This window comes from Rattus norvegicus, chromosome 7, assembly GCF_036323735.1.
Source record: "Rattus norvegicus strain BN/NHsdMcwi chromosome 7, GRCr8, whole genome shotgun sequence".
NCBI classification, from domain to species: Eukaryota; Metazoa; Chordata; class Mammalia; order Rodentia; family Muridae; genus Rattus; species Rattus norvegicus.
Genome location: NC_086025.1, coordinates 73,838,455 through 73,850,687, shown reverse-complemented (window position 1 = coordinate 73,850,687; position 12,233 = coordinate 73,838,455). Strand labels below are relative to the sequence as shown.

The following is a 12,233-nucleotide window of genomic DNA, read 5'->3' as shown; positions in this document are numbered from 1 at the left end:
CGGAGGGCAGAGGGTTTGGAAGTGAACTTTAGACACATTGCACTTCACTATCAACAGGATCTCGAGATTTCCTGAAACAGACAGGGAAGAATTTAAATAATCAGGATCCATTTCAAAGCTCCATCCTGAGCAACGTTTCTGTTAGAGTGAGTGCTTATTTGGAATGAGCAATGAGAAGCACCCACCTGCCTTTGCGGAAGTGTGGATTGGTGGTCTGACTCTAACCGAAATACTAATGATCCTACGGACTCACTCACCGAATTGTCTCCAGGAAACAGTAAAAGGGCAACCCTGAATAAATCAGGTACAGGGAGACAGAGCTACCGTTTGCTCCTGCAGGCACGGAGGCCAGTGCCACCATCCTAACAGAATATACCAGAGATAGGTAAACCTAATTCTCAACAGATTCAACACTTTTGGGAACCTGGCACCCAAATTCCTTACCTTTAAAACCCGTTGGATAAATTTACATGACAAGAGAATCACTGGGGAGGAAATCAGGAAGTCTCAGAGAGAAGGCGCTTCCCGTGAGTCACAGTGAACTGGCTTTCAGACTTATCATTCAACAGCCCCGTGTTCTGTGTATCAAATATCAGGAAACCACAACACTGAGGACAATACAAGGGTCTCAAGGTAATTTCTGAACTGAATTTTCACCTAGATATGATTCTGCCAAAGAAATCTTGGTGCATCCTGGGACTTCCTCACATGTTCTGCGCTATCACGAATTTCCCAAATTGACACTCACAAGTATTCGCTGGGGGATTTTCATGTACCCTGGCAACTTCAGACCTCACAGAAATCTGGAAAATCCATTTCACCCATCTCACAACAGCAAGGACTGTATATAACATACCAATCCATTTTCACAACAAAGAGATGTTAAAAACTGTATATAAGAGAGGTTCTGACTGCTTTATTAAAATCACCATCATATTAGGCAAGGTAATGACTACCATACAATGTATGCTAATTAATTAAATATTCACCCACAAAAAATAAATTTAAGAACAAGTCTGAAATGATAGATACTATGTGTACTATGTACATTTGTAGTGCACGTGTGTGTGTGTGTGTGTGTGTGTGTGTGTGTGTGTGTGTGTGTGTGTGTTATGTAATGGCTTGGATAGCTGAGAATGTGCACGACCTGTACTCTGACACACAGGCCTGACCTCTTCTTAAAATCTATACCATGCTGCAGCTGGCCTCTTTATAGCATCAATAACTCTCTTAATATTCCCTAAAGGACAATCTGCCTCAGAAATCTCTGAATACTAAACCTGAGACCTTTCTATTATGTAAAGTCTTCAGGAAATCTTAGTGTAAGATAAATAAGTCAGCTATCCTATATCTAATCTTACACACACACACACACACACACACACACACACACGCGCGCGCGCGCGTGAGAGAGAGAGAGAGAGAGAGAGAGAGAGAGAGAGGAGAAAGGAGAAAGAGAGAGAAGAGAAAGATGAGGAGAGAGAGAGAGAGAGAGAGAGAGAGAAGAGAAGGAGAGAGAGAAGAGAAAGATGAGAGAGAGAGAGAGAGAGAGAGAGAGAGAGGAGAAAGGAGAGGGGGGAGGAAGGGAGAAAGGGGTGGGAGAGATTGAGGAGAGGAGGGAGATTCAGTCTTGCTCTTAGTACTAGAAATGAGTCTTTTTTATATATTAAAGATCAGGTGAAGATGTTAATTGCTTAATAAACTGTGAAGAAAGAGCATGGCGTGAGCCCGTACACCTGAAAATTATTTGGGAGATATCCAATGGCAAGGGAAAGTGTCAGTCAGTCTTGTAGAGTCTCAGGGGATCTCAGAGAGGCAACACACAAGAAGAATGTACAGTTACTGGGATCACGTGGACAAACGCTAAACAAAATGTAAGGAAACAGAGTGTACCCGCTACACTAAGTTCTGCAATTCTGTGTGTACATCCTTAGACATTCTTTACAACCTCCTCCTCCTCCTCCCCTCCCCCACTTTTTTTTTGAGACAGTGTTGCTCTGTGTAGCCCTGGCTGCTCAGAAATCAGAAATTCACTGTGTCCAGCTGGCCTTGAACTCAGAGATCTGCCCACCTCTGCTTCCAGAGTGCTGGGATTAAAGGTGTGCACCACCACTGCCCGGGTTTTAAAACTTTTCTTCCATCTACAAATTACTAAAAGAAAGGACTAGCTTTCATTATCACCATTGTCATGGAAGACCTTCCTTCCTCAAATTAGCAAAGACTTAGAGGAATTCCCTTGGGAGTAAGGACTGGAAAGAGAGCTGCAGGGATCATTACACATCAGGCAAAACCTTTGTGACTAATTCCCTAAGTCAGTGGCTCTCAACCTGTGACCTTTCAATACAGTTCCACATGCTGTGGTGACTGCTAACCAGAAAAGTATTTTCACTGCTACTCCATAACTGTAATTTTGCTACTGTTACAAACCATAATGTATTTAAGTATCTGTTATGTAGGATATCTGATATACCCCCCCTCCCCTTGTAAGCAGACATAGCCAATAGAGATGGTTTCATAGATGGGAAAAGAAGGATAATGTGACTTCTGCTATTTACCTAGTGTGGTGGACACCTTTTCTGCCTTATTTACAGTTAAGCTAATCAAACCTGAATGGTTAAGTAATGTCACGTGAGCAAATACCTGATAGAAGGGCGTGTCAGTGTCTGTGTTGTTTGTGTGCCCACCATGCTCACAGGAAGTGAAACCAGGAGGCCCAAGTTTTCTTGGACTGAAGGGTTTATGAGGAGGCAGAGGTGTTAGGCTCACCCTAGCTGCTGCTGCTACTGAAGCAATGTTAGTAGTTTCCATCTGCTTGATATGGGCTGCATGTAGACTCTTAGCACTCTCCCTGAATGGTGTTCTTTTCTCTTTTTACTACTCCAGCATTACATCATTAGATCTTTATCCCCAGTATTCTATCCCTAAGCAAGTTAAAACAAGAGGAGATGACTTTGTAACTCAAAACAAAAATAGTTGACTAATACCATTTCTGAATGATAAGCTAATATTATATCTCTTGACACGTTGGTAAGCGTATACCAGGCCTCAGCCCAGGTAGATATCTATTTAAGAAACTGAATTGAAAGGGAAACACTTTCTTCTACTCCATGTCAGCACGGCCGAGTATAAGAAGTTCTAGCTGAAAGCTATACCCAAGCTGTAGCGTAAATAATAAGTAGATAAAAAATCTCGAGGGACCAGTTATTACAGTTTTGAGGAGGTGAGTCAATTTCTTTCTGAAGAAGTCAACTTTTGGAGAGATTGACTGCCTTCAAAGAAGATTACCAAGTATGAGGAGGAAAGGAGTTAGCCAGGATTATATGAAATGTACACTCCAGAAAAATCCATGAATAGAAAATAGCAGTAACTTCCACATTGATCATTAGGTTCATTGCCTCCTGTCTCTCTCTCTGGTACGAGGAGTCCTAGAAATTCTAGAGTTTTAGAAACTTTAAATTTTACCGAATTTAATTCTCTGGATTATGGGAGGGATTTAAGGCAAATATTCATCAATACAGAAAGTGTACAGTTGACAAAATACACTGGAAAAAAAGAGATTATAAAAGGCAGGCCAGATAGGAAAATGGTCCTGAAGATAGCCATGTTCCAAAGACTCAGAACCTGTAAATATGTGACCTTCTTGAGTGCAATATGTGGCTAAAACATTTAGGACCACAAGAAGGCAGGTTGCCCTTAATTATGCAAATAGATCCATTAAAACAACAGGAGCCCCTAAAAGTAGGAAAGGAAGACAAAAAGGTGAACGAGAAGCTTCTGAGAGATCGGGCATGGCGGTTTATACTTCCTATCCTGGCACTCAAGGGGCCGAGGCAGGGGGATTGCTGTGAGCCTACAGACCACATAATGTGTTCAGGCTGGCCTGTGCTGTAGAGTGACAACACACTGTCACAAGCAATGAAGCAAACAAACAAATTCCACACACAGAGGATTTCACCTGCCTTTAAGAATGGTGATGTGATCCAGGTCTGGAAATTCAACCAAGTATTCTAAACTTCAGACTACATGTCTGCGAAGTGTGTATTCAATATTTTAATACAATAAAAGGGAACATAGTGCTCAGTATCTTACAATCATTTACTAAAAATCTGAATGAACAAATAAACTGAAGTGTCAAAAAATATTTACTGAATGCCCTACTTCTTGAGGATTTGCAGTGTTTACAGTGATTAGCCCAGAGGTCAGGGCAGAATTTCCTTATTGTCCAATCTAAGCATCGTGACAGTTAATGCTATTAGTCAACAATCATAATAATACTCAATATTTTCAAAGACACGATTCCATAATTTACATCTTTGCAAGTTAAAAAATTCTTTTAAAAGTTATATGACCTCCATTTGACTTTACTTGACCACTGAAGGTGACTAACCCTCAGGCGATAGGGTGGTGGAAACCTAGAGCTTCAGTCCTTGAGAGACTGAGGCTGTGTCACTGGGAGATGGAAGTCAGTGTGGCTTACATCATGAGATCTTGTCTAGAAAAGAATATCAAAACAAACAATGAAAAGCAAACAAGAGAAGAGCAAGAGGGAGGAGGGAGGAGGGAGGAGGGAGGAGGGAGGAGGGAGGACTGATATTATTTCCGTGTAGAACCGAGTCTATAAAAACAGCAGGCATTTACCACCATGTCTTGCCTTTACACAAGGTTTCCAGTAGGCACATGTGAGAGGAACCATAAACACTGACGGTCAAGTATCATGAGAAACAAAGTAACTTTCTAATGTAAAAGATCATTATGTTTTTAATCTTTGTGAAGTTTGGTTTATACTAACTTAAGTTCCTTTATTTTAGTTTCCATTTTGGAATTCAAAGAGATAGAGTCTTTTTAGTTAAAGTTTATGTTTTATCTGTAGCTCTTTCTGCAATAATACAAGGCATATAAAAGGAGTTTAATTTCAGTTAAACTGTATTTAAAGAAAAAACTGTACACTTTTTGAGGTTCTACATTGTAAGTTAAGAAAAAAAATCTGAACTTCTAGACACAGTTTGAACCCAGAGTTTCACGTTTAGACAGCCCACAACTAGACAAACTTGACAAGGACAAAATGGGTCCTAAGTGTCACTTCTTAGAAATAATTAGAATCATCTAATGTGGATAAAAGAGGTCAGCCTGGCATCCACTGCTCACTAACCTTTGGAGTTACTGGACTGACAAAGGAGCTAGCCTTCAATAAATGTTTATATTCAAGCCAAAAGGTTAATGGAGATAAAAGTAGAAAGCCCAAAGGTAAAGAATAGAGGAGAATTCTAACCCAAGAAACTGATGACATAAGGCAGTCTCAGGGATTCCAAATTCTGCTTGAGAATTTTGTTGAGTGTTTCCATAATAAGAGTTAGGGAGAACTTGAAGTCGAAGGAAGAACATGTGTATGAAAAGAAGTCCACCCTGTTAAAAACCTACAGCTGCTGCACCCCTGCAAAAGGACTGCAGCTGCTGCACCCCTGCAAATGACTAAAGCTGTGGCACCCCTGCAAAAGGACTGAAGCTTCTGCACCCCCACAAAAGGACTACAGCTGCTACGTTATTGTGAGAAGACAATTATGGTGTCTTAATCCTTTGCCATTAGATGAAGGTTAATGGTAATGGAAGTGATCTTGGTGCTCTTTACACAACTATGTTGTACATAAAAGGATGCGGAAACCTGTTTGACAATACTTTACCCCACTATCTTAATAAGGGGTACCATTTGCTGCTCCCTCAATAGTAACAGTATAGTTGAAATAGGCATAGGAAATTTCAGAATTATCACAGATATTAAATTCATATCAGAATCATGGGGCCACGTGCGCGTGCACGCACACACACACACACACACACACACACACACACACACACACATACACGGACTTTGTACTTTCTGTTTGGCATTTAAACATTGAATGCCACCCCCACAATCAACATTTCAACTCAATTGTTCTCAAATGTAATCTTAAAAATGATACTGTATGGGACTTCATCTTTTACTACCACGCAGTTTTTTCAGTCCATGGGTTCAGGTAGTTCTCCACATTGGAATTTGATTCCATTCAGTCTTACAGCAATGTTAACATTTAATCACTTTCTTTTTACTGTGTGATCAATCTAGTGACAATGAATTTGAATTTTAAGAAGCAAAAATGTGTTCAATGGGAGCAAACAGATTAAAATCCTTCATGCAGAGTTCTAATTCCAGGCTTGACAGAATTATGTGTTTTGTAATTTCAGATATGTCCCATAGCACCCCTCCCCACGCAATTATCTATTTAACCAGAATTTCCAATCAATAAAATAGTGTCTTTAAGTAAATAAATATAATTTAAAAGGCAAACCTTCTGAATGTTTGTACTTGATGCTCTTGATGTAAGACTTGTGGGAAAAGAGTGTGTGTGTGTGTGTGTGTGTGTGTGTGTGTGTGTGTGTGTGTGTGCCTGCACCCATGTTTGTATAGGGGGTACACATGCAAATGAGAGAAGTGGCAGAGTCATTTAGAGTGAAACTATATATGAAGGTGAATTGCATTACCTACATTTGTCTGGCAAATAACAAAACTCAGCTTTATAAAACTTGTAATCTCAAAACTTGTACTGCCTGAAAAAATTGTTAGGCTCTATGTAGTTTTCAACATAAACAAACAAACAAACACACAAACAAACAAAAAACCACCTAAAGATACTCTGAAATTGATGTCACGCTAACGCGGCAAACGAGAAAGACATTGTTGGTGGCTCTAAACTCCTCTTCAGTACCCAGGCAGGCAAGCACAGAGGCATGCATGGGATTCTGTGAGGGTATCACTGCAATCTTATTTTTTTTAAGAGTGCGCTTTACACAATATCTGCTATGGGTTCCAGGAGAGTGCAGTTCCAGAACAGTTCTGCTAAGTACCATCTTTAGGTTGCCTGTGGGATGTGGGATGTCGACCATGCTAAGACGCTTTAAAAAGAAATCAGTATAGAAGACAATGATCGAATTCTTGTTGACTGTACCCATACGCAGACAGTTTTATCTGTGCGAAGCTACAACTGAAATAATTGTTATCTCCCGAGGCATAGTTTCTTTACTTTATCTTAACACAAGTCACTGCTTAAATATAGAAAGTTCGGTACAAAAAATAATGATCTTGTTCAAAGAGAAACAAATAATTCTATATGTGCAGGTTATTTAAAGCCAACCCTGCCCCAAATAGGACTAACCACGTCATGATAAATAGAAAGACGATGTGAGCTGAAATTGCCCACTCTGAAGGTAGGAATTTTTCACTTTACAAATGGAAAGAATCACTAAATTAATAACACCCAAACTACCCAGATATTTATTCGACTTTCATTTTCAAAAAGAATAGACTCATTTCTCTCTCCCGTTGCCAGCCCCACTCCCACAGCCTGTCTGTTCCTCTCGTGCATTTGGCTCCAAGCAGGAGCTACTCTCCAAGCTGGCAACCATTAACTCCAACCTTTTTATTTTATGCGGTTCTGAGAGTCACGGAGTGTTTAAGGAGTGTTGTTTTGCTCCTGGCAGAGTTTCTGGGCTTGCACCTAATGCAATGTGCAAAAGTGTCAGAGCTGGAACTCTGAGAAGAAAAAAAAAGCCAAAAAATAAAACAAATTGCTCTCCAGTAGCCTTCCTTTCAGAAGACCGTCACACAAAACTGTGGCAGGGGTCAGGAACATGTGAGCCTTGGTACAGGCTGTGTGACCTGGAGCCAGTCACTTAACCTCTGAAGGTCTCGTCTTCTTTCTGTGTAAGATGATCTCATAGGTCCTTACAGTTTGCTAGAACTGTCATTATGAGGCATTTGCTAGAGAAGTTGCTTTCAAGCCAAACTCATGTTTTGAGTCGGCGCAGGAAGATACACATGGAAACCCAACACGACCAAGCTTCTACTTATTTAGGAAAATGCACTTTTTTTCTCTGGCAAATAAATAAATAAAAATACATATACAAACAAATAATCTATCTTAATTGAATGTTATGCATTTTAACCTACTCAGAGAAAGCAATGCGTTCACAATAAAGGTGTTATTTTGAAGAATAGAAGTCTAAATTCTAGATGTACATTTATGAATTGATGTACTTAGGCTTAAAAAAAATGGCGTCACTTCTGTTATGTCACCTGCCTTTGAGACTCATCCAATGGCACTGTGCACTCGAGAAAATGCAAAGCTACCCTGGGATACTGAGAGGTGTCCACTCTTCAGGAATTAATCTACTACAACACGTAATGAATAGACTGGCGACATCATCATCATCACCATTGTTACTACTGTGGTTGCTACTTTGACCAACCTCAATTAACTTATTTTTTCACAGTTTCTCTCTCTCTCTCTCTCTCTCTCTCTCTCTCTCTCTCTCTCTCTCTCTCACACACACACACACACACACACACAATTCTAATTGCTCTCAACCTCGCTCCTTCCTCAGACCCTCCCTCCCCTGTCCCCCTCCTCATCTATACTAATCTCTTACCTGAATTCATATCTATTTGTTTTGTCTGTGTTCCTCCATGTTTCACCGTGGCCACCTGGGTGGTCTAGGGATTGGAATACATTTAAGTCTGGTAAGTACTCCGGTGCACAGACAACTGATGGTAAGTGTCACCTCCCCGCACCCCTTACCAGGCATCACCAGTAGCGCATGCTCAGCAGTATGTGAAGGTCCCTTAAATGCGCAGCCTCATACGTGAGTGACTCTTGAGGAATCTCTCTTCTCAGCCTGCTGACAGCTATTACAGCTGCTCTGAGTTCTGGATTCCACTGGCTGAATCAGTCTAGAGGATGCCATTTTGCTGCCTTCCTCCCTATTGTCTCCTCTGGCTTTTACCTTCTCTTGGTCTCCTCTTCTCCAGTGTTTCATGAGTCTTGAAGCAGGTAATACAATTTTACTTTTTTGGTTTAGGCCTGGCCCTCATCTGCAACTTATTCTCCACACTTGGAACAGTCATGAGGGAGAGAGGGTCTTAATGTTATTAATATTAAAGCTGCACTGAGCAGACATGCTTTCCTTTTATTTATTCATATTCCTTGTGTGTATCTTTATATCTATTATCTTAAACTAATAAGAGCTCACTTATATTTAGAACTTAAAAATTCCTGCAGTGACTTAGAGTGCCAGGGAGAGTTGGCACCGGAGAGGGACCTCCCACTTCTCAGAGGTGAAGGGGAGGGGGAGTGGAGGCAGCGACCATGTGAGGAGGGGAGTGAGTGGAAAGAAGGGTTTTGATCTGGATGTAAGTTTAATAAATAAATTAATTAATGGTAAAAATTCCTGATGTCACAATTATGTTAATGAAAATGTCTGTGGTTAAAATAAGCACGGAAATGAGAAAGGTGAGTCTCTCCCATGGTAAAAAGGTGGAAATATTAAACTTAGTTCTAGCTATTAGGTTGATAACATTATATTTCAGGAAGGTATATTTCCCTACAAAATCATTGTCAAGTTATTTAAATTCAGGCACATGGAGTGTTAGAGTAGTTGAGCAAAGCTTATATAAATCCTATGATAATTTGTTTACAGGAATATTACAAATAACTCACACATCTAACAGGCTTTGGTGATGAGGTTGTTTTTCAGTATTTTTTCTTAACCAACACACGCAGAAAGCCTACTGTAAAACTGTTCTTTCCGGGGCAAGTGGCCGCCTCACAGAGGCAGGTTACTGTGCTTTCCCCTCTTGAAGATTGTAGGGCAGCACAATAACCAAGCATGAGTGCTCTCAGCTTCCGGTTCCTGGGGGTTGGCAGGTTTGCTCCTGCCTGCGGAGGTGAGGCAGGCTATGAAGTCAATGAACTCAATCTTTGTTAGCATTGCATCTGGAAAACATTTCATAATGTGACCTTTTTTATTGTTGCTAATTTTCAGGGATGTGTTTTTTAAAATGAAAAAACAAAGGGTAAACATGAATGTAAAATTATTTAATGTCTTAGTAAGACATGTTGGTTTATTAGTCTCCATTGTAAGTAAGTCTACTTTAATTCTCTATCCTATATTTTATCCCCCTCCTTCCCTCCCTCTTGAGTGCTGGGAATAGAGGTATCCTTCACCTTACCAGTCTTTAACCGATCGTTTCTTTTAAAAAGTAGAAGTTGTAAATAGAAAACATCAATGCATATGGTAGGTACTGAGTCGAGATTGTATTAAAACTGGAAAACTAAAGCATCTATTAAGATTTAATGCATGGGTACAAATATCAATGCTTTGTGGTGGCCAGTTACACGTGAGTTATAGTGAAATTTGAAAGAAATTGGTTTGTGTTGTCTAAATGTGGTTTCTGCAATGTCAGTAATAGATCATTGTGTGTAAATTCAATCCAATTATTAATAGACAACAACAACTACCTTTGTCCTTATCTTTATTTTCTCTATTTTCAGAAAGTTGCTGTTCAGTTGTTTGAATGATAATTTCTGGTTTTAATGGGAATTATTTATAGTCATTATATGGGGAGTGACATTTACTAATTATCTCTACACAGAAAACTTCAACAGTGGAGAGCCGATCACTTGCCCTTTCTCTGGGTGCTCACAATGCATTAACAATAACACTCAAGTAGCACTCGCATAGATGACTTAAGTCAATATTAATAATCAGGACAACCATGTTTAAGCCTATGATTGATACACTAGGAAATCGTGATGCATATTCCCTGATCCGTGACCAAGTGACAGAATAGCCACAGATGAGAAAGGATTGCTAGATTATTGAGGATAGAGTGAAGCTCATTCACAGGTGTGGGGCTGTCCTTACTGTTCAGCTAAAAACATTCAGGTCACCTATGCGTAGAAAGGAAAGGCCATAAAACATGGCTTACATTTTTATAGTTATTTCCCAATTCTAATCATAATGGTCTTTTAAGATGTATATTTGGAGCTCATCTATGCATCTCCGTATCTATTAAATATCAGCTCATTGCCTCTCAGCTTTTTTTTTTTTTGCTAAGACCAAGTATATCACTTATGACTCTTTATTGTGCCAGAAGTTTTATCCCTAGATGATCCTAGATCCTGCCAACATGGCAATCGATATTAACCACTGCAGTAGTCATATGAATATGTATTTTTATGTGTATGTTCATTAGTTAATTTAATACACTTTACTAATTAATGGCTAGAAGCTGGCGAATGATTGAGTGAACACCATATGCACCCAATTTAGAAAGTGTGTGACTTCGTAGAAATTACTAAAATTAATTAAATTAATTAATTGATTACTGTATGAGGCTGGAGAGATGGCTCAAGAGCTAGGAGCACTTTCAGCCCTTGCCGAGAATCCAGGTTCAGTTCCCACACCTACAACAGCTGGCTCACAACTGTCTGCACCTCCGGTTGAGCAGGACCTGGTGCTCTCTTCTGGTCTCCACAGGTACTATGCATGCAAGTGAGGCTCTACATCCATGGAGGCCATCACATACACACATAAAATAAAAATTTCATTTACAAAAGTGTTTCAGTTCAGGGTTATTTTGATAGGAAAACGAGTCCATGTTAATACATACAAACAGTGTGGTGTATGTTTTAGTCTCCGTAAAAATTTAGCTTATGCTTCTACTTCTCCTTAAAGAAAGGTGATTTCTTAGACTTGCAGAATTCCCAGTAAAATAATTTTTGGCTGATTCAAAAAGTGACATGGTTCCCTAATGTATGATTTATTCTATTATATTTTTTAAGGATCAGTTATGTGAAAAAACTTTAGGCACTACATTGTGAACAAATTGATTTTTTTTTACAATCCTGTAAAAATACTAAACCTATTTTATAAAGGTAAAACCCAGAGTCTAACAAGGTAAATAGCTGACCTGATCACTGGTCAATAGAAACTTCCTTAACCGTGAACTGTCTTGTGCTTTTCTCTTAGAGGTCTATGGAAAGATGAATTCTCTCCATGATGGGGGAGACACTGAGGAGCTTCTGAGGAAATGTGCTTAATACGAGTTCTTCCTGTCCACAGGAGTGTGCTTAATGTTAGTTCTTCCTATCCATAGCTTAAATGATCTTCCACGAGCCAGTGGCTAGCAGTTTCTGTTTTGCATTATGCACGACGCCTTGCTGCACTTTGTAGAAACTAATTGCACGGCGCCTCATTAATAATCGCCGGGGTTTCCTGAGCTGTGAAATTTGTAGCCTTTGCGGTGAATTATTTCTCACATTTGCACAGTGTGGGGTCTTGTAAGTCTCGTTGAGATGCTTAAAATCACTACTAGGCATCAAGTAAAAAATAAAAGACTGAACGTGCTCTCTTAGTGA

General features: G+C 39.7%; 1 protein-coding gene and 1 long non-coding RNA gene across 5 annotated transcripts in view; one reads left to right on the top strand and one right to left on the bottom strand.

The window, feature by feature from the left end:
- LOC134479716 (uncharacterized) overlaps nt 1-1,022 on the top strand; it is a 27,076-nt gene extending 26,054 nt beyond the window's left edge. For both annotated transcript variants that reach the window (XR_010053376.1, XR_010053375.1), the window contains exon 4: nt 1-1,022. This exon is cut by the window's left edge and continues 2,886 nt beyond it. This is a non-coding gene — a long non-coding RNA (uncharacterized LOC134479716).
- Zfpm2 (zinc finger protein, multitype 2) overlaps nt 1-12,233 on the bottom strand; it is a 437,310-nt gene that overhangs the window by 150,354 nt on the left and 274,723 nt on the right. The window contains exon 1 of one of the 3 annotated variants that reach the window (XM_039079163.2): nt 5,150-5,412. The exons of the other annotated variants lie outside the window; for them this stretch is intronic. Coding sequence (XP_038935091.1) covers nt 5,150-5,287 — 138 coding nt within the window. The 5' untranslated portion in view covers nt 5,288-5,412. Of the gene's footprint in view, nt 1-5,149; nt 5,413-12,233 lie in introns of those variants that run through there. 3 annotated transcript variants of the gene reach the window in all.